Source organism: Lissotriton vulgaris, chromosome 5, assembly GCF_964263255.1.
Source record: "Lissotriton vulgaris chromosome 5, aLisVul1.2, whole genome shotgun sequence".
In the NCBI taxonomy this organism is placed as follows: Eukaryota; Metazoa; Chordata; class Amphibia; order Caudata; family Salamandridae; genus Lissotriton; species Lissotriton vulgaris.
The window spans coordinates 1,855,825,523-1,855,848,512 of NC_141693.1; the positions used below are offsets into that span (position 1 = coordinate 1,855,825,523).

A 22,990-nucleotide genomic window follows, 5' to 3' on the forward strand; every position below is an offset into this window, starting at 1 on the left:
TTTTGTGTCCTTAAATGTGTGACCCCATCACTGCCGTTGGAACATTTTTTTTCAATTACACAAAATGACTCTTATTTGGAAAACTATTATCTACATTTCTTTTATTTAGGACTGGTATTCTTGCTGGGGTTACAATTTTCTTTAAAATATTTCTAGCAGTACACATGTATATGTTTCGGGTAGGTGGCAAAGCTGACATGAACATATTTTTTGGCCTTACTATATTTTTGAATTGTACATAAATGTATCAGGACATGACACCATACATCTTTAGGAATAAATGATTCTCTGTTTAAGAAAGTGAGTAACTTTTAATTACAAGGCACAGCTGTGGGCACTCGTTTGGAGCCATCAGATGCAAATTTATATACGATGCGCGAGCGCTTGTTTACTGGAGAATTGAGTTGAAAGCTAACTACAGACATATCACATCACAGAATTGACCCACTGATGATCACTTATTTGCACTGAATTATTCATAACACTATATAAAGACTACCTGGAAAAGTAAACGCTAATGATTTTAATATGTAAACAAGAATAGATTTTCTGGCTTGAATATCAATATTATGGATGGTTTTGTACATAAATATGTATATTTAAAACCCGCCGTCAGCGCCTGGATCCCCTGCAGTTAGATTGATTGACAGCCAGCTGCTGCATGCTGGTCCCTTGCTCCTTTCTACTCAATAGAGAGTTGAGGGACTTCAGTGAGCTACAGGGAATTATTTACTTTATACTGTCTCTGTCTGTGACTAGAATACAAATGTGAAAGGTTTTAAGTAGTTAGGATGGATATTCCGGAATAATCTTGACTTAAGTCAAACAATAAGAAAGCAAAAAAAAGGAAACATCAAGATTTGACCCCATTAGTAAGTAGAGTGTCTACCACCGCCAATGTCTGTGCCCACCAATCAGGGCAGCCTACATCATGAACATTGGGGGTGGCGACCTCAGTTACTTGACTGCCATATTGTCACTCACTAACATGCTTCATCTTTTACAGACACACCTATATACAATCAAACAATGAACACAAGAGCACGTAATCACGTCACTAGAGATTGTGGTTATGTATTTGATTAAAATATATGGTGTATGCACGTAGCCTGAAGAGTAAGAGTGCTAAAGCATTGGATGGCGCCGACATAAGACTATATATACCTTCAACCTATATTAATTCTAGAGCATGTATCCATGTATCTTTTGCGACATTCCTGTGGTTCAGAAGGAATGGCTTGGGAGCAGAACAGCTCTAGAATGACGCTAATGGGGATCAATTGTACTTATGGCTTCATTTGTCCTCCAGCAAGCAGGTGTGAGTAGTGTTTGCAAATCAAATGAGGCCAGGGTCTGAGACAGGTGTCCTCCTCATCCTGTTTACTATAGGGAAAGGTTTCTGGCACATAACCTCCTGCAGGGATTGGTCTCAGGGAGATCAGTTCCTATAGGAAGAAGGTCCTAGCACAGGGGCTGTCACAGGACCTACCGCAGGCACAGGCCCTATTCAATGGAAGGTCTCTGGCACGTGACTTACTGCAGGCGCAGAGCACTGTACCTATTGTAATAGAAGGTCTCTGGCACGTGACCTAAGGTCTCTGGCACGTGACTTACTGCAGGCGCAGAGCACTGTACCTATTGTAATAGAGGGTCTCTGGCACGTGACTTAAGGTCTCTGGCACGTGACTTACTGCAGGCGCAGAGCACTCTACCTATTGTAATAGAAGGTCTCTGGCACGTGACTTTCTGCAGGCGCAGAGCACTCTACCTATTGTAATAGAGGGTCCCTGGCACGTGACTTACTGCAGGCGCAGAGCACTCTACCTATTGTAATAGAGGGTCCCTGGCACGTGACTTACTGCAGGCGCAGAGCACTCTACCTATTGTAATAGAGGGTCCCTGGCACGTGACTTACTGCAGGGGGAGGTCGTTGTTCTCCTGAGGCAGGAACTTGTAGAGGGCCACGTAGCAGTACATGGGGGAGATCTCTTTCCTCGGAGCAGTCCTGGAACCCGCCTGGGAGACCTGCACGAGGACAGACAGACTGCAGATCACACACTGCGCTCTTCACTAGCATCACAGCAAGACTCCCAACATCTCCCCGAACCCCCACGCACCTGTTCGCTGACCTTCTCCTCTGGGACGGGCGCTTCACTCTCCGTGGGAGCAAACACTGTGCAAGGAGAGAGGGAGAAAAGTGAGAGAGCAAAATAACAGAGAAAGAAAAACTGCAGGAAGAGTGAGAAAGTTAGGAAGAATGAGAAAGGGAAAGGATAGGAGAAAATATGAAAGAAGGAAAACAGCATAGAGGAGCGCAATGGAAATATAATGTCTGGTGGGTGAACACAAACGCAATGAGATTTGGGTCAATCATGTATCTCAAATCCTAAAATAAATAAACACAACCAGATCTGTTGTATTGTTGGTTTAAACTGTAAGTATTAGTCAGAAAACAGCTCTGAGACACGTTCAGATGTTTCCCTATACCACGCCCATGGTCAGAGAGGAGCTATGTATTTACTTCTCTTTAGCAGGGGTGTTTATGAATCTATTGCTCTGTGATCCCCCCCCCCTCCCCCTCCCCTCCGTCACCCTCCTCAGCAGGGTCAGACATGCGTTGACCCTCTGAGGCCTTGCCTTGTTTCACAACCATATGAGGAGTGTACACCTGGGCTGGGTCTTACACACAGGGGCCTGGCTTCAAAATGTGTTGCTTTACATTAAAAGTCATGATCTATATATTCCACTCTATTCTGATTGATAAATATTGATAAATATATCAACGAAAGCCTGACACGTTGCTACATCAAACCGTAAGCATCCAATGAAGCATATTTGTGCTAATCGTTTTACAAAAAGCACGCTTAAAATGATTTTTGGTTCCATCTTAACCACAGAACTGCTGAAGGGTATTTTATCTAAAAAAAATAGCTGCTGGTTTAAAATTTTAAATATGGCTTACAGGTTCTCAGAAGTGAATTAAGACTCAGAGACGCACCTTCCTGGTCTTTGAGATTGTGTAAAAACGCTGTATGCATTTGCACATCCTACACACAGGGGCTTCAGAGGGTGTTGTGGTGTAACAGACCCTGATAAATGTACTTTCTGATAAACAGTTGGGTGCAGGTGCTTTCGGTCGGGTATGGTGAGCTGTCTGCCGGATTTCAACAGGAAGGTTTAGATACACAGAGACAAAAACACACACGCTCCCTCCCTCTCTTTTTGGAAAGTCCTTAAATTTTTTGGTTATTTTACAAGATATTGTGTTACTCCCACCAATCCGAATATCCCACCCTTTTCATTGCCCCTTAAGCCCCTCTTATGCACCCTGCTTGTGGTATTTGTTGTATAATGTATTTTAACATTTTGTGCTGGTCTTATTGTTGTAAAATCTGATGCTCACACCCCCTCAATCTTACTGACCAAGCTATGCTCCCGACTATACATATGTATATCATACTAAATATGCTATTCGAGACTCTAGGTTTGTTGAATGGTTATAGAAGTGTGCATGAGAATCCGTGGCAGCTTTGGGGGTTAGATGTAGGAGTAAATCTCTCTGTACAGACAGTGGTATTCTGTAATGTAGAGTGAGACATTTTACGTCTGACAAATGTTTCAACTGTTCCACAGCATTTTGAGCGCCGTAATGGCTTCTGGGAGCTAGCTGACACGCGTTGAAATTCGTTCCCAATAGCTGCTGCTTCAGAGATTGTGTATAATATGGGCAGTGTGGCATTAAGTTGAGATAATTGTTTAAACTGTCCACCGGTGTTTCCGAGTGACATCAGGGACTCCTGCCAGATAGCTTTAATTAGAGGGGGTACTGTAATTAATTATTTATGCACAGACGTGTAACATCCAGGGCAAATGTGAGTCTGGCTGTTTGAACAGGACGTCTGCTGATGCTGTCAAGCTAAGTGGCATTTGCAGTAGGTCATTTCCTGTAACTAAGCTGCCATGGTTTCTTCTAAATGGCCGTTTCCACAGTGCATGGACAGAACATGGCAATGAGTGAGTCCTCTGGAATGTTGTGATGTCACACAGGGATCCTGTTAATGACATTAACTAGGTCCAGAGAGGGGCACAGGACTGTGGTTTGAGTTTGGCCCCAGGTTGGACCCGAAACTCTGAAATTCACACATACAAGAACACTTACAAATATGGGTGCAGTAACAAGCCATGAGTAGGGACGAGTGTCCTTCGGACACATAAATGTTAAATGTCGTATACTTGTAAAGCGCACAGCTGCCACAGCAAATGGGCGTCCCGGCGCTTTATCCCGCTGGGGAACCCATCCTGGCTTTCCCTGTGAGATGGTCCCTCCTGGGCATCTCCAAGGTGAAGACAAGCATCCCCGGCGCTGATGGTGCCGTTAGTAGAGATTAAGCAAGCTATTGCCCAGAGTTGCTGAATGGGACCCATGGTTGGAGTAGGCACCGAGGTGAGAATTATCGAGTCCGCTGACCATGGCCCAAGACCCTGCCGCGTCGGGAATCGAACCCTGGTCCAGGGCCGACCTCTGCTTCCGGGTCTGCCGCCTCTAACCAGTGAGCCACACCACTCCACCCCTGGACCATGGGGAAGGCATGACCACAATTCGATTGCTTTCACCAGGCCTCAAAACCCCTGGGTGCGTTTCAGCATCCAACAGTGTAGCAATCTCTAACCCTTTGTGGAAGTCAGGGTTCACCAAGTACTTCTGCAAAAGAAACTCCACATGAGAAGCATGTTGTTTTCAGGGGGCAGATGCCACTAAAACATGGGTACCCACAAACATTTGTCCAGGGGCCATAAAGTACAGTCTGTAGTGTGACCGAGGGCCGCACTGATGCCAGCAGGGTGGCGGTAGGGGGTATGGGTGGTTCAGGAATTATTTGTAATCAAAAGAGAGGGGCTCGTAGTTACCCAAAGGGAAATAGAGCACCAATATACTATCAAGTAAACAAAGAGTTTTCCCTAATGGAGATCCAATTCTCTCAGATCCAAACAGGATTCAGAGTTCTATCATGCTCAATCCGCAACATTCACTCCACTCTCAGTCTGTTGGCTTGGGAGACACTTACCAGAAAGAAAAAACAATGTGTATGTAAAAATATACAATTTATTTCAATAAAAAACATATGAATTCTTATGCATTTGTAATTAAAAACATATAATTAGACAAGTTAAAACCACCTAATGTGGAAATGGAGAAAAGATAGGGAAAGACACTAGTATCTGTCTTAATCTTGTCACTTCGGGCCCTCGTTTGACAACAATGGGAGGAATAATTTTTCCTTATAACCAAAATGTTTGTTGGCAACTCCGAATGTGACTCTTTTTGAATGCGTCGACGCGTTTCGGAAGCCTTAGATGATTATGGCCCCCTTCTTCAGGACAGGCTCTATTTGTTTTCTCCAATGCACTGTGTATCACCTAATACATGAATAAAACATAGCTTTTAGTTCCTAGTGTATGCCTGCTAACAATAAAATAAAACACTAGTTTTGACTCATCGTTTGCACGTACTGCCATTGCATTTTTGAGCTTGTCATTGCGTTGGAATCTCGCCTTTAAATGTTTTAACTACATCTTATACTTACGACGGAGTTTCCTCTCTCCCTATATAGTATAGTCATTATAGGTCAGTGACTTAGTAACAATACAGTTCTCACTTATTGAACAATTGCTACATCTATGGTTACCCACTGCTTTGGTACCATTCATCGTCAGCTGGTTGGTCTGATTTCCCTCTCTATATGTGTGCACTAAATTCTGGCGGATATTTTCATTGCACCTGAATGCAAAGATAGGTTTGGGAATTTTTTCCTGTTTTCCATCGTTTAAAATGTCCCAACTTGAATGAATGACATTCATTCAAGTTGGGACATTTTAAACGATGGAAAACAGGAAAAAATTCCCAAACCTATCTTTGGGTAACCATAGATGTAGCAATTGTTCAATATGTGAGAACTGTATTGTTACTAAGTCACTAACCTATAATGACTATACTTTGACCTCCAAAAACTCAGAATAACTGTAGAAGCTGTAATTTAGTTTATATACTACTGTGCCCTTGCAAATTGGCGTATGTAGGAGAGACGGGAAGAGAAATCAGATTACGCCTATTGGAACATAGATCAGCGCTGAAAACAGGCAAAGAAAATGCCCCTATGGTCGAACATTTCGCCAAACTCAAACACAAACACACCGAGTTTTCGTAGTTTATAATAGAGAAAATTACTACATCCAAAAGAGGAGGCAATATAGATATAAAAAGGAAGAATAGAGAACAATGGTATATTTCTACTTTAGACACCGTGAACCGAGGTTTAAATACCAAGGAAGATTGGATGAAAATCGTAGTATAGAGCTGTAATATATAGGAGGGTAAACAGAAAATATACCACAAATCCCCCCTCTTTTATAATAGAGAAGGTTTTGCCTTAAATCCCCTGTAATTACTCTAATTTATCGGTATAATTGTAGATGACAATGTGGACAACTCATGTCTCCCCCTGAACCACGTGAAACCGAGAGATACCTATTAGATATCATCTTTATTAGACCTAAAACATCAAGAAGGCTGCTATCGTAAAAGTCTAAATTATGCTGCTACCGTAAGAGTCTAAATTATGCACGATCAAATACACCTATGTGTATACCATCACACAGGAATCTATATTCTCTTTTTATAAGAAATAAGATCGTCGTTTAAAATAAAGTAGTAGTAGTTCCATTTGTGTCCTAAGAACCACGATATTCAGAGGCCCCCGTCAGGGTGTTAGAATAACAAGTAAACAGTGAACAATAAAGTAATAGAGAACAAAAGAAAAAAAGATTTTCACCTTTTATTTAAAAAAAGCGTGTTGCTTTTATTTGGGACCACGTACACAGACCACGTGAACACGCGAACCTCTCAGCGGGTTCAGGATCACGTGATGGAACTACGTGATTAAAAAGCGACGAGATGCGCTACACGAGTTCTTTACCTATTACGAAGTGGTGATCTTCTAGACGCCGTAGCAGCAACCCGGGAATACGTAACGGTGAATATAAACATGTAAGATGTGAACATGAGAAGCTAAGCGTAAAAAACGCGAGATTAAATGCGCAATTAAATATCCATGGCTAAACAGTCTTACCCTAAGTGTTAATACCAAGGGGGATATAGTGGGCTTACGGATAGCTTTAATAAGTCTTTCAAATGTAATAAGTGCCATAATTATGAACTCTTAAGAACCTTCCCTTCAAATTTAAAAACAAACACATGTTCTTTCATACAGCCACGAGCTTTTACTACCCGGGTGCGCCAAAGAAACCAACAAATAGAGATCATTGATCTACGAATAGGTAAGCACCCTGAATAATATAGAAACCTAATATACTTACTTGAAAAGACAACGTTTTACTAAAAGAGATATGTATACTTTATAGAACCAACGACAGAACGGATATCCGTCTGAACTTGGGATAAAGAACACAAGAAACCTTGGAGGTAAACATTTGTTATCTCGAGTATTAGCAAGAGTGCTAACGCAATAAAAGAGAGTAATAAGAGTACTTTATGTCAAACAGGTTGCTTTATGGCAATAGGAACCTGAAGGGATAACCGAATATGAAACGATAACAGTGAGAACCTAAATCGGTTACTTCCCTTTTATGCTGAGGTAATTATGTAAGGACTTTATATAAGTTGCATCCCTCTATAACAAAACTATATGTCATTAATGCAGTGTTCTCCTTTATAAAAAATAGGAAGGTGGGAAATCGTAAAAGTGAAAACGACCCCAGATACAACAAAGAACAAATAATATACAGCACTCACCGAGATGCCACTGCATCGGTGAGTAATGAAGGGATATATATACATGTTGCATGAATGGTATGACAGAATGTTAGAAAGGCTGGGTTATCACTAACTAGACAGAAAACAAATTGAACAATGGGTAAAAAAATGAAGTGATGTATATAAAAACATTGACCAGACAATGTATGAACTACAGGAGGTAACTAAGTGAAAAGATATATGTATTTCTAGAAATGCTTTATAGTTTGCAATAGGTTTGTAAAAAAATGATATATAGATTGCTATAAACTATGTGAATCGAACTGTAAAGTTTTGGGAGACGATTATATATGAAAGAGTTTGATGGGTTTTTTAAACAATGGAAAGTTATAATGAGGAACCATAGAACTGTGTTTATGGGTTGTTCAGGTATCAAGAGAGAGAGGAAACTCCGTCGTAAGTATAAGATGTAGTTAAAACATTTAAAGGCGAGATTCCAACGCAATGACAAGCTCAAAAATGCAATGGCAGTACGTGCAAACGATGAGTCAAAACTAGTGTTTTATTTTATTGTTAGCAGGCATACACTAGGAACTAAAAGCTATGTTTTATTCATGTATTAGGTGGTACACAGTGTATTGGAGAAAACAAATAGAGCCTGTCCTGAAGAAGGGGGCCATAATCATCTAAGGCTTCCGAAACGCGTCGACGCATTCAAAAAGAGTCACATTAGGAGTTGCCAACAAACATTTTGGTTATAAGGAAAAATTATTCCTCCCATTGTTGTCAAACGAGGGCCCGAAGTGACAAGACTAAGACAGATACTAGTGTCTTTCCCTATCTTTTCTCCATTTCCACATTAGGTGGTTTTAACTTGTCTAATTATATGTTTTTAATTACAAATGCATAAGATATGTTTTTTATTGAAATAAATTGTATATTTTTACATACACATTGTTTTTTCTTTCTGGTAAGTGTCTCCCAAGCCAACAGACTGAGAGTGGAGTGAATGTTGTGGATTGAGCATGATAGAACTCTGAATCCTGTATGGATCTGAGATAATTGGATCTCCCATAGGGAAAACTCTTTGTTTACTTGATGGTTCAGGAATTATACAAGGAGGTCTAAAAATGTTAAATAAACGGGCAAGCATTTATTTGCAGGTTAACCCGTGTCCGTGTATTTAAAAAATGTGATGAATATTAGTTCTCATCAACTAAACAGCAGCTGGTGTTGCTGTTCACCAGGGGGATGCTACAAACAACAGGGTTAGACCCAAAATAGTCACTGGGACCTGGGTGATAATTGTCATGAAAAGAGGGGTCCCGGACTGAAAGGATTGATTTATATACAATATAGAGTAGAATAGAAAGGTTGAGAAAAGAAGCAAACAAATGAGGTTACGATGTTTTAATTCATAAAGTACCTATGTCAACCATACATGGTTATGCAATTTTTAGAAAAATTTCTCTAAAAATTGCATAACCATGTATGGTTGACATAGGTACTTTGTGAATTAAAACATCGTAATCTCATTTGTTTGCTTCTTTTCTCAATTTTCTATTCTACTCTATATTGTATATAAATCAATCCTTTCAGTCCGGGACCCCTCTTTTCATGACAGTTCACCAGGGGGACGCATGTAAAGGTCAGGAGGGCGGTAAGCGCCCCCCGGGCCGTACTTTGAGCATCACTGCCCTAAAATGACAGCCTTGGGGAGGAATTTGGGAAGGGATATAGGCTCCCCAACATGCTGTCATTTTGTGGGTGCAGATACCCCAATCGGGCTGAGCCGAGGTGGTTGGGTATGGACAAGGCAGGGGTCCGGTCCAGTTGTGACCTTCACAATGGGCGTGGCAAACTTGGTGTAGTCTGAAATTGAGTGGTCATGCATTCTGGTCATCTACACGGAGTAGGACAGCGCTTGAAGCGGCTGACAGAATGTGTGGCAACTCGTAATTTGAGCCTTAATGTTGGCTCCCTTAATGGGAGAATAAGAGTGAGGCAAGGTCTTAAAAAAGAATCACAATGGGGGCAGAATAAGTGGAACTCGGTGCAGAATGTTAAGAGAGGGTCATATTTGAGGGGTGAAAACAATGAAGTGAAAGCAACATGGATGGAAGAGAACAATGAACATTGGCACTGAAGGAAATGGAGACCAGACAGACAGACCTTACAGACAGACAAGACAGACAGACATACAGACAGGCAGGCAGAAAGACAGACAGACAGACAGACAGATGAAGTGAAAGCAACATGGATGGAAGAGAACAATGAACATTGGCACTGAAGGAAATGGAGACCAGACAGACAGACAGACAGACAGACTGTCAGACAGATAGATGAAGTGTCTGTGTGTCAGATTGAACGTGTGTGTATTGAAGAAATAGAGTTAGGCTGGGGTAGACTGCAAGAAAGAAGGTGCAGGTACATTTTTTCGAAACTCGTGGATGCTCTCACTGTAGTAGATCTGAAGCCCGGGGGAGGTTCTGTTCTTGCACAGTTATGGAGGCCATGGGTGCAGTTACTTGACAGAAATAGAGCACACTGCTTGCAGTTCCTCGTGGAGCTCTTCGGTGGTATTATTGGCCATGCAAAGGAGCCGCTGGCTGTTCTTCCAAGTTAGTAACATGAGCCCTTTTCGTGGAATGAATGGGCAATAAAAATCGTCCACTGGTGCCATAACAGTGAAATACAGGGAGCGTTTGGGCATTAGCCTGACGTTTGCAGCAATCTACTGCATAGTGTTTCACCAGGGAGCACGTATATCTGACAGAGAGAAGGGCAGGGTGGGTACATCATGGCTGTGGTAATTCTGCTTCTGTTCTTCACGCCCTCCAGTCTCTAATTAACCCCTTCCTTCTTCCTGTAGCATCCCACTGTTACTATCAACCAGTGGTTAATTTGTAAAAAAAAAAAAAAAACGTGCTGGGGCTATCGTGAAGAGGCAGCTTGCATCAGCCCCTTTCTCCTGTTAGCGCTGCCTAAAACAGAACCAACTACTAATCATGAAAGTGGGGAGACGATGTGGCATAATGGCCAGGGCCAGAGCTGCCGACTTCGGAGCTGGGGAATCAGGTTCGAGTCTCAACATCAGTTTGATATCCTGTGATTCTGGGCAAATCACTTCATCTCCCTGTGCCTTAATGAATATGTCCTTAACAGATGTTCATGAAAAAAGCTAGTGTTGATAACTGAGTGGCAATTAAGCACTATCAGCCCTGTTCATCTGCATCACCCCCTTCTCCAAGCCTCTAATGCTCCTCATGTTTCCCACCCTGACCTTAGCCTACCTCTAGCCCCCTCATCCCCAGCCTGTACCCTATTCTTGCTCTTCCTGGATCCTCCACCACCCTCTTCTGCCCCCTACCGATCACGCCTTTCCACTTACTTGAACCCTTGCTGTTCCTCTTGCCCCTTCACCCTCCAGGTCCCCCTTACCATTATCACTATGGTTGTCCTCGGAGCTCCTGATGCTTCCCTCAGGGTCTTCCAGACCTTCATCCTTCTCACTCTGAAGCGGGAGAGACAGATGTGAGTGGACACCATTGAAGAAAAAAAGTCCCACCTGCCCATCCCACATCACCGTCAGGCTACAGCAGACCTACCAGACTCCGGGTGGGCGATTCGGACACGCTGCTGAAGCTGGAGCGGTTCATGTAAGCCAATGAGGTTCCATAGCGGAGAGCCTCGTACACCGGATCCACCCTCCCGCTGGGGCCTAGAGACCAACAAGGAGGGAACGCATCACTTGGTTACAAAAGCCAGGAACAGAACACAACACACAGTTACAAGAGCCAGGAACAGAACACATCACACGGTAACAGGAGCCAGCGCTTACCTGAGCTCTCCGGGAACAGAACCCATCACCATGTGGCGTGGGTTATCCTTTAACTGAGCTCCCCAGGTGTAGAACCCATCACACAATCAAATTCCACCACCATCCCATCCCATCCCAACATCCTCCAGGAACAGAACACATCACACTGTCACATGGGCTATCCTTTCAATAAGCCCTTTGGGTAAAGGAACATAGGTTTCCAGGGGTCACCGAAATTTAAGCTAGACATGCACCCTCAATCTGAGATTCTAGGGAAGAAACACAAAACAGGTCATAAGGGCTACCCCTTACCTGAACACATCGCACATCACACATCCACATGGGGTTCCGCTTAACCTGAGGCCTCCGTGTACAATATAGATCATAGGCCTCCATGGTCAATCACTAAACAAACTCATAATATTAAACTGTCTCTTAACAGCCAATCACAAGCCTCAAGTTTGCCAACAGACGGGGGGCGTGGCCAACACCATGGCCGGTTAAGAAGTGCAGCAGCGGAGCTCCTCAAAGGCTGCCTCCTGATCCGCCGTTAAAACCCATCCTGCAGACACAGAAACCAACTGACCTGAGGCGGAGGGTGTCCTGAGCCATTGCGAGGAGAGAAAGCGGAGATACCGGTGCCACGGACCAGGGAATCGTTCCGAGGTCCCTTCCCCGCGCGCCGGACTGCAGCAACATGGCGGCCGCCAGACCCCGAATGCTCGGAACGCTGTGAGCTTGGCTTCCAGCCCGGACCCAATTGGGTGTACCAAGGGGGGGAGCGCATACGGAGATGAAAACACCCGCAGCGACCCCCGACATCGACTTTCCCCCCTCCTCCCCTATCCGGCTGGAGGCTCGGTGCCAAGAGAGACCTACACCAACATGGCGCCCGGAGCACTGTGAGTAAGCGGCCGGCTCCGAGGGGCGCTACCTGCTGACAGCCGACTTGATGGAGGAGGCTGGTGTATGGAGCTCCGGTGCGGGTAAGAGGAGGTCTACCAGCCCGGTGGACAGAGCTCCGTCGCGGTGAAGATCAGGACCCACCCACGTGCAGCGACCGAGACCCGAACCCACGGGGGCCTGGTGTGGCATTCCCGACCAGAGCGGCGACTGGAGCGAGGCACCGGGACGGGAGCTCCAGCCGAGGGAGGGCCCCTACTGCCCCGCGAGAGACACACTGCGGATGCGCCCCCCACCCCCCCGGACTTCGCTGCTGAGGGCGGGAGCCGCTACCGTGCCCTGTTGCAGACCTGCCCCCTGGACGGTTCACCGGGCGGGGGAGGAACACTGTTGGCGGACCCGCGGCGGGAAAGAGAGGCTGACTGAAGTGTCCCAGGCTGAGCTGACGCCGCTCGGTTACCATTCCCTAGCGGCCCTGAACATCGGCACGGCAAGGAGGGTGCGGCAGGAGCGTATGTGAGAAGACCACGTGTCAGTGGTGGGGGTCGACTGCACTCGGCCCGGGTGCTCCCCGAGCCGTGGGGGACCACGACCTCACACCCCCCACGGACGCCGCAGTTTGAAGCTGTGAAGGACTTCACGGGCTACACCACCTCATTGTGAGTACGCCAGGAGGTCAGGCTTTGGGGGCGCGCTCACGGCGGCTGATGGCATGAGTACGGGAAGCGGAGTGAGACATCGGGAGGCCATGCCTGGCAGACAGCGAAGTTGGGGCAGGCCCGGCGTCTGAGGTCGGCCACAGAAGCCGGAAGGAGTGGGAGCCACGGGCAAGGACGCACCTGGCCAAGGACTAGTTGAGAAGACCCGGGCTCTGGTTCGGGGACAGGAAGAAATCAGAAGGGGGGTAACAACAGGTGGGACCTGAGCGGGCAGCAGCGGAAGACTACGAGAGTCCAGTTCTTGGGGCAAACACCCGGAGGCGCCCGCAAGGGCCGATATCCAACACTCACTACCCAGGGGCGGACGCTCAAGGAAGACAATGGGGAAAAAGGAGAACCCGGCGAAAGGTCCCAAACTAGGCAGCCACATCCGGGCGTTCTTCTGACACAGATTTGCTGATGGCGGCGATCCAGGCCTCCCGCACCGATATCCAAGAGTCCAGGGCAGCGTTGGAGGTCAAAATTGGCGAGGTGGGGTCAGAGGTGACACTCCTGAGGCAGGACTTCCGAAATTTATCCGACAGGGTCGCCTCGGCGGAAACGCGCATGGGTGAGGCCGAGGACTCGATCACGACCCTCCGAAGAGATATGGCGGAGCTGCAAGCCTCCCATCGCCAACTGGCTTGGAAAGTGGACGATGCGGAAAATAGAGCCAGACGCAATAACCTGCGCTTTGTTGGTTTTAGAGAGGGAATCGAAAAGAATGACATGATATCCTTCCTCCACGCGTGGCTCAAGGAAACGTTCCCACAGGCACAATTTTCACCATGCTTCATAATTGAAAGGGCGCACAGGGCTCTCCTAGCGAAACCACCTGAGGGGGCGAGGCCGCGTCCGGTCATCGCTCGTTTCTTGAACTTTGTGGACAGAGACCTCATACTGAGAGAGGCGAGGAAGTTGGGCGAGATTCGTCTGGAAAACTCCCAGATCATGATCTTTCCAGATTATAGCCAAGAGGTGCAAAAGCAGAGGCGATCCTTTGATTCGGTCAAAGCTAAACTTAGAGACCTAAAAATATCATACATGCTATTGTTCCCGGCGAAACTTAAAGTGATCTTCAACGAACAGACCCTTTTTTTCACTCATCCGGAAGACGCTTGGCAATGGCTGGAGGAGCGCCCCATCCTCAACAGTAGGGAGACAGCGAGGCGTGATGCGTTGGATGAGTCGGTGAGGAATGCGACACGCTGGGAACTCCCGAAACCCCAAAGACTGAAATCCAGGCGCTCGAAAAGGCCAACCCCAGCAACACCATACAGGGGACGAGGTACCGGGAGGACCCGGAGAGGGCGCTCTGCCTCTCCAGGAGGTGCAACAGCACAGGGATCGAGGTTCACAGTACTGCGCACCGCGACGCGGTCGGAAGGAGAAGAGGATGAGATGCTCGAGAGCCCCACCTCGGGTGGAGAAGGGGAAGAGGATGAGAGCAATCAGATCACCCGTTGGTGAAAGAGATCAGAGTGCTGGAGCGGGACATGTCGGGACAGCACAGTGCTCCAGAATCGGACACCCAAGACTCTAAATCCTAGAAATGGAGGACTCATTGTGCGCAGTACGCAGGGCTTCCAAAGACACGGTGAAATGATGGTGAATCGCAGACTCGACGAACTTGCAGGAATAGAACGGCAGCCTGCAGCAGGAAAGCACGCAAGTTGACACCCCCCCCTTACTAGTGTTTTGTTTGCCTTGTTTATAGGGTTGTTTGGTGCTTATTAGGGTGGGTGTGGTGGGTGGGCGACAGGCCTACTCCTTCGGAAAGCTATGTCTGACGATCGGACACAACTGGAAGGGGAGGGAGGTGGGGTGGGGGAGGCGGGACTTTCAATTTGTTGGGGCAGGGCACGGGACTGGAATCGGGTGGGACAACTGGAGGCTCAGGTAGGGGACCACTGTAGCAAGCTGTGTCTTCGCAACACCGCCAACTGTAAGTGCGAGGTCACCCATGGTCAATGCACCTTCCCATGGCCGATACCGTAGCAACACCGCAGGTGGCAGGCAAGAGGCTGGACATACTGACGTGGAATGTTAATGGGCTGGGATCAAAAATCAAGAGAGGGTTGGTAAACACATACATCAAAAAGACAGACCCCAATATCATTTTTCTACAGGAGACACATCTTAGGGGCACTCAGTGTGCCTTCATCGCTAGGGGCAACTACAGGGTACCGGTCCAAGCAGGCTATACTTCTGATTCCAGGGGAGTGACAGTCATGGTTAAAAAATCCCAACCCTTCGCCATCACACGCACGTGGCTCGACCCACAGGGCACATACGCGGGGGTTCAGGGCATTTGGAATAGGCACACGTACACCTTGATCTCTGTGTATGCACCACCCAAGCTGCAGTCACGCACCTACGCCGCGGTTGCGAACATCCTCCTAGACTCAGCAGACACAACACAGGTGGTAGGGGGGGACTTCAATGATGTGATGGACGTTACTCTTGATAGATCCAGCACTACAGTCGACGGCCAACATAGGTCTGCTTTATTTGACATGATATCTTCCATGGGGCTGACGGACACTTGGCGGTGGCTCCACCCAACGCAACGCGCCTATTCCTACTACTTCGGGGCGCATCGGACGTTCTCGCGTCTTGACCATGTTTTTATGCCCAGACAATGGCTGACAGTAGGAGATGTAGCGGAGTATAGAGCCAGGGGTATTTTTGATCACTCCCCTTTGCATATACGAGTAGGGCGGGACAGAGCCAGGGACACGGGGTACTGGCGGCTCGCAGCATGGGACCTTCAGAACACAAAGATACTAAAAGATGTGAGGACAGACATAAAGATTTATTTTGAGGACAATGTAGGCTCAGTTGCCTCGAAAATTACGCTGTGGGAGCCCCTGAAACCAGTCATGCTTGATAGGCTTCGACTTAGATTAGGGGAAGACAGACGGAGACGTCAGATGGAGGTGGCAGCCCTGGAACAGTCTATCCTAAAGTGTGAAGGTGATTACTTAGATCACAGGTCCGAAGACTCCCTGCGGCGGCTACTTGACGCCCAAAAACAATATCGGGAATTGGTGACTAACGAGGCCAAGACACAATCACTGGCTACCCTGCATAGATTGTATGACGTAGGGGATAAGTCAGGGAAGCTACTGGCCTGGCTCAGCAAGAAGGAAAGAGCCGAGAGATGGATAGATGGCATAGACACAACAGGGGGCACTGCGGTCAAAACGGATGCAGAGATAGCAGATGCTTTTGCCGCTCATTATGCCGCCTTCTACGCAGCACGCGACCTGGCGACATACGAGGAGGCCCTACTGTATTTAGACGACACCACCCTGCCGATCCTCCCCCCGGAGGACGCGGCTACACTAGATGCTGACATATCATTGGAAGACATCACTAATGCCATAGCCAGGCTCCGCTCGGGTAAATCACCAGGCCCAAATGGATTCCCCGCTGAACTCTTTAAACGCACATCAGATCTGTTGACCCCCCACCTTCGAGGCCTCCTAGTGGACGCCTTTGAAGCGGGTGAACTCCCACCAGATCTTACCATGGCTACAATAATACCAATTCACAAAGAGGGCAAGCCGCGGAATGACTGTGCCTCATACCGACCGATATCTTTATTTAATACGGAAGTAAAAGTGCTGGCGACCATCCTGGTGGTCCGCCTAAGGGCGGTCATAACTGGCTTGGTTCATATGGACCAATCTGGCTTCCTACCCAACAGGGCGACGAAGCTAAACCTCAGAAGAACGCACAACTGGCTCCAAGAGGTGAAGGAGAGGGAGGATCCGTACTGGTTCCTCTCCCTGGACGCTGAAAAAGCGTTTGATGCGGCACATTGGCCCTTCCTGATGGCAGTGCTCCAGAAGTTTGGGTTCGCATCGAAGTTCACGGCGTGGATCAGACTACTATATACTGGCCCAAGGGCGAGGGTAAGGGTCAATGGGACGCTTTCCAGTGAATTCCCTATTCAGAGAGGTACTAGGCAGGGTTGCCCCCTGTCCCCACTTCTCTTTACTCTCGTCATTGAAGTACTGGTGGCCAGAATCCGACATAACGTAAATATTCATGGTTTCATGGACGGGGCGGGGACACTATCTCCCGAGAAGATTTCGCTGTACGCGGACGACGTCCTGCTCTATATAACAGAGCCTGGGACGACAGTGCCGGAGCTCTTCCGAGAACTGGAACACTACGGGGAGATGGCGGGACACAGAATCAATTGGCACAAATCAGTATTATACGATCCAAAGGGGAGAAACCAATGGGGGAGTCTACCGGGGGAACTGCTAACCACAACTGAAGGGTTCCAATACCTGGGGGTCTTCATAACGACGAATATCCCTCTCTCGTTCCCAAAAAAACCGCGGGGGCGGATATGGACCGCTGGAGGCAGCTCCCCTTAACAATCCTGGGCAGGGCTGCCATGTATAAAATGGTTATACTACCGAACTTTTTATACGCCCTCCAAAACGAGTACTATCCGCTACCTGCTGCGGTCTTCACTAAGATCCATGCAGATTTTAGATCTTTCCTCTGGCTCGGCAAACAGGCAAGGGTGGCCTTAGCCACACTGCAACGACACCAGTACAGCGGGGGAATCCCGCTTCCCAATTTGGAGGCCTATTACTGGGCGGAACACCTGACTCCAATCAATGATTGGCTCCATGCGGCGGCAGACCACCCGACATATTCCCTAGAAAGAGCCAAACTAGCACCTAGACACATACTGCGGTATCTCTACGGGGACGCAGGGAGAGCACACCTTCTCCCTGCTACAATCATAACGCTAAGGGCTTGGACGAAAGCTACGAAACGCATGGGGTGGGAACAGAAACTTACACGGCAAACACCCCTATGGCACTGTTGCTGGTTACGTGAACTACATAAACTGCGCAGATTCCGGAGATGGGACGACATAGGCATCTCCACCATCGGGGATGTGATAGCCAAGGGGGAACTGAAGTCATTCAGAGCTCTTCAATTGGAGTTCGGGTTACACAACACGCAACACTTCAAATACGCCCAGCTGCGCCATGCCTGGAGGGCCCAAAATATCTCACTGCTTGACATCCCTGAGTACGCACCTCTGGAGGGGAGGCTGCTCCAGGAGCACATGGTGGGACAGGCGGTGTCCCTTACATATAAGACATTGACCAATCATATGCTGGGGGACCTGACAAAACTTAGGCATGTATGGGAGGGGGAGGTAGGGGAAATGGAGGACCTGGACTGGGAGATAGTCTTGATGCACCCCCGGGAGGTGGCCATCAAGTCCAGGCTGCGACTGATCCAATTTAACTTTCTCCACAGAACATACTTTCTGGACTGCACCACCGCTTCCAACCAGATGGGGAGTAGGAGGGTCTAGATGGTCCGGTATACGATCACACGGGGGGGGGGGAGGGCCACTGGCTGCGGCGGGTTCTGATCAAATGTACATGACAGACTAAGAGTGGGAGGGAGGAGGGACGGGAATGTATGCGATAATGACACGTTTTCAAAATCTACTAGTGTATTGCTGAATCCTAACTTGAGCTTGTTCTACTGTTTGACCACCCTGGGATGAGGGAGGGGGGAGGGAGGGGGAAGGTTACGTTACTTAAGATAAAAAAAAAAGAAAAAGCAGAACCATGGGAAGTCTACAATGGATCATGGTTGACACTCATGGATGTACCTACTATGCTGACAACGCAAGCCGCCCGACCTCTGGTATACTGAGATTCATATACAGTTTATATAATAACCCCTTGTGTATCTGCAATAAAAATAAATAAAAAAATAAAAAAAGTTTGCCAACAGACATCTTTTGACGACTATCCAACTAGATACAAGAGATTTGGCAGTCTAACTTTAAATGCTCAGGGCTCCTCCTTGTGGCAGGTCCATAACATTACAGCTGAGACTTATGAATATCTTTCTAAATTTAAAAAAATCCTTAAAGACCCACCGATTCCCTTATAATCCAGTCCTCCGCCAGACATTGCTCCTCATTTGGTCGTCGCAGATGCCTATGACTGACATGCCTTCATCACCCTCAGCTTTCACGACTGTTTGTTTCAGGCTTTGCCATTTTTTTGGGACATATGCCATGGCAGGAGTCCTTAGCACGTCCCACACTCACCGAGAGCCTACATGGTTCTACATCACCAAGTTTTTTAAAGAACTAACATGCTACTCACACACCCTTTTATGCACCCTTACCCCTGAGTGCTCTGACGCCACCAGAGAATGGTTATTAGCTATAAAAAGAAAAAATCCTATGTAAAATTATTCTGATACCTGATCCTGCTCATAGCCCATTCCAATGTCACATTCCATTCATGGCCGCACACATCACACACCTCATACCCAAGCCCTCAGAGAAAGAATAGATCACTCAGTCAAAGAAGGAGATCATTCATCACCCAGTCCCCCCAGAGACAGAACACAGCACATAGAAACGAGGGTGAGCCGTGTCAGTTAAAGATGGCACACCTGGAATGATGACAGAAGACAGACCTATTCAAAGTCAATATCCGCCTGCCTTTCGATGCAAATCAGTTCCAATTAGATCCATTGTGTTCAAATGTATCTTATGTGCATATCCTGAAAAGTTGACAGAGTTCCTGCTGGACCCATGGGGGCATCTATTGCCAATACCATGCAGACTCTGAGACAGGCTCTCCCTTGGCACACTGACTGCTCTATGGATGGCGGACACATTCCTCTGGGTGATGGGACAAGTGCCAATAAAGCAACAAAGAAAGTGTGCATCAACATGAGCAAATGCACGTCAATAACATCTAACAGACAGCCTACCAGCCAGCAAACACACATACCAGCACTGCACGCTGGACACGTAACAAGCAAGAACATACTACATAGATACTGATGGGTTCATTTCTCATCTCATCCCCCAGAAGAGGACATGTCACTTCTGCACGGGCGAATCAACCCCACCTAGAGCACCCTGAAATAGGGCGCTTGGAGCCCTGGACATCTCCTGGTCTTCTCAATGCGCGGAGCACAGTACCTTGGTGGGATAAACACTGGACTAGGAATGCATGTGTTACAAATAGGGCTCCCAGGTTTATGGTATTTATGTTTTTAACATTTCCATTTGCATTTTTCCATGTTTCTTTGTTGGCTATCTTATTGGCATTCGGTCATATTTATTTTGTGTTTTGGGAATAAATGGAGTCGCAAAATTATATATTTCTACATTTATTTAACTGATGAACATGCATTCATACTTTGATGCCTGTTGCATTTTAGCAAACTATGCAGCCAAATATAACAAAACACCACACCCACAGGTAAATTTTACCATTATAATATATATTTAGATAAATATTTAGATATATTTATATATATATATAGATATAGATATATATTTAGAGATAGATGTGTATAGATGTAAACATATGCCTGTATTTAGGGAAATCTTATCCTGTTTTTTTTAATTCACCTTGTTGCCTGTCTGCTCAACTGTTGGCCTGTAATTCATGAAAGACCGCTCTCACAAGATGAACAATTTTCAGTATTTTTCCGCTTTTAAAAATAAAGACCAAAACACATTGTTTTCTGTCTGTATTTATCTGACTACATTAGTGAAAATGGATAACTGGGAGCCCTAGTTATTAACTAAAGCACCCTTCAGCAGCATTGCATAAACCATGCATACATTTACAGTCTGAGTATGCCCCAACACACTTTTGGCTCCAAAATCTGCAGCACTGCAGCCTGCATACATGGGTGCCCAACTTAGAGCAAGGAGGGCTGGATCTATAACATCTTTTCAGGATCTCAACATAAGATACATTTACTTGCAATTAATCTAAATAGGAACCATTGACAGTTTGTTGTTGTCGTGAAACCCTGGGGTGATCCAGACCCCGCCACCCTTGTTGAACACCCCAACTACATCATTATTTTACTAAAAATATAGGGATGGCCGATCGAGCTTGCAACCTTGTAACCAGGTTTTTGCGGTAAAAAGAGCTCTTCTGCAAGAACATCATCATATAGGCATTCATACCAGATGGGTAGACACACCTGTAATTTGCGGCCATTTTATCCCTAGCGAGCCCTAGTAAACAACTCCGTTAAAGCCAGCACGGAGTGCTCAGCTGCTGATTGGACTGGATAGCCGCGCCCTCGCCACTCCCCACCTGTAATCTGATACAGCCAGGTTAACTCACCTGCTGCTGGCGGGGTCTCCTTTGGGCTGCCTTGAGGGTCGTGGAGGAGGAGGGGGGAGCTGAAGTTCCGCCGGAAAGACGTCGACTGGAGGGCAAGGAGAGAATGGGGGAAAAGAAGGAGACAAGGTGGAAAGTTACTTTTATACAGTGGTCGAAGTGCATTAAAAAGTATGGGAACTGTGATATTGTGCACAATAGGGGTGGGGTGAGTGAGCAGGGGGGAGTGGTCAAAAAAGTGGCTAATAAAAATATTCTGTAACTTTTTTTGGTCTTTCACTTTCAGGTAACTACATATAACATGACACAGAGCTTAAATGAAAATCAAATGCAAGTTGTGTTTATCAGTGGGAAATTCACTATCATACATTATGAACCATCTATTAGTTAATGCATTGTATCAGAAAGCCACAGAATTGAAATCTGTTTGGTGCAGTGGAGAATAATGGCGTGTATGTTTAGAGCTACAAGGTCCCAGTCTGTGACAGAAAGCACTGTGAACATGCAAGTCATTATTTTAGATTTGCATTACTCACAGTATAAGGCAGGCTGCGATAAAATGTGCAAACACGGTTTATGATAAAACAAAAATGTTTCCAAAATATAGATTTTAGTAATACCCAAATTGTACAAGGTGCCTTTACAAAGTACGCACTTCATGGCTCAGCTCGTAACTCCCTTTAAATACCTCTCAAAAACAATAAATGTGTGTCATCAGGAAGCAATTCTTTTCGTAACTGTCTTTTAAAAGCACGCACTTCACAGCTTACACCCTGTTCGATCAATTCCCATCAACGCCTACGGGAGATGGCATGAAATCCATAAAGTTTTTGGTTCGAACAACTTCATGACAGCAGCACAAACTGACTTTCTAGCATGCAAATAACCAATGTGCAGGAACTAAACAATTTTGAACATTCGAATACCTTTCATTGAAAGGCACATCCAAAGCGCCGGGACACCCCCAGGAGTAGCCGTGCGCTATAAAAGAGCATTTTTAACATAACATAACATAACATAACATAACATCAGGGCACCGAAACACAATTAAAATCTACTACCACTCTCCTTCTCCGTGTCCCGCTGTTGTGCATGTATGCTGTATTTCTATAGCATAAAACCCAGCCAAATGCCAGCAGAGCCTGTACAGTGTCACAGACAAGCGTAAAGTCGATGAGTGGCAGGAAAGAGAGTTGGTCAGTGAACTATTAATGCATTGTGATGTGGTGCTCTTATAAAGAGGTGTGCCTTCAACTCATTCCTACATTGGAGCAGCGTTAGGGGAGTCCTCATTAATATGGGGTTGTTGTTCCAGATCTTGGGGGCATAGATGGAAAAGATCTATTGCATTGTTTTTTTTGTTTTGTTAACACTTCTGAATCTTCAGTTTGATGTGGCAGCGGGTGTGCCGAGAACGGATGTACGTTGTTACAACGCATGCTATTAGCACGCATGCTGTAACAACGCGGTTTTTATAAAGCATTCTTTTACAACGCATAATACAAAGGGGTGTTGGATAGTGAATATTTTAATTTACTATTCCAACACCAGTCCCCGTTGACACTAGGGAAGGTGTTGGATAGTAAATTAAAAGTATTCCCTATCCTTGAGCGCCCCCCAGAGTCATGCG

General features: G+C 46.3%; 1 protein-coding gene across 4 annotated transcripts in view; it reads right to left on the reverse strand.

Moving 5' to 3' along the window:
• STAC2 (SH3 and cysteine rich domain 2) overlaps positions 1-22,990 on the reverse strand; it is a 265,421-nt gene that overhangs the window by 21,689 nt on the left and 220,742 nt on the right. For all 4 annotated transcript variants that reach the window (XM_086924337.1, XM_086924338.1, XM_086924340.1 and 1 more), the window contains 5 exons: positions 21,364-21,448; positions 11,380-11,492; positions 11,213-11,285; positions 2,118-2,173; positions 1,916-2,025 (listed from right to left, as the gene is read on the reverse strand). In XM_086924337.1, coding sequence (XP_086780463.1) covers positions 1,916-2,025; positions 2,118-2,173; positions 11,213-11,285; positions 11,380-11,492; positions 21,364-21,448 — 437 coding nt within the window. The remainder of the gene's footprint in view (positions 1-1,915; positions 2,026-2,117; positions 2,174-11,212; positions 11,286-11,379; positions 11,493-21,363; positions 21,449-22,990) is intronic.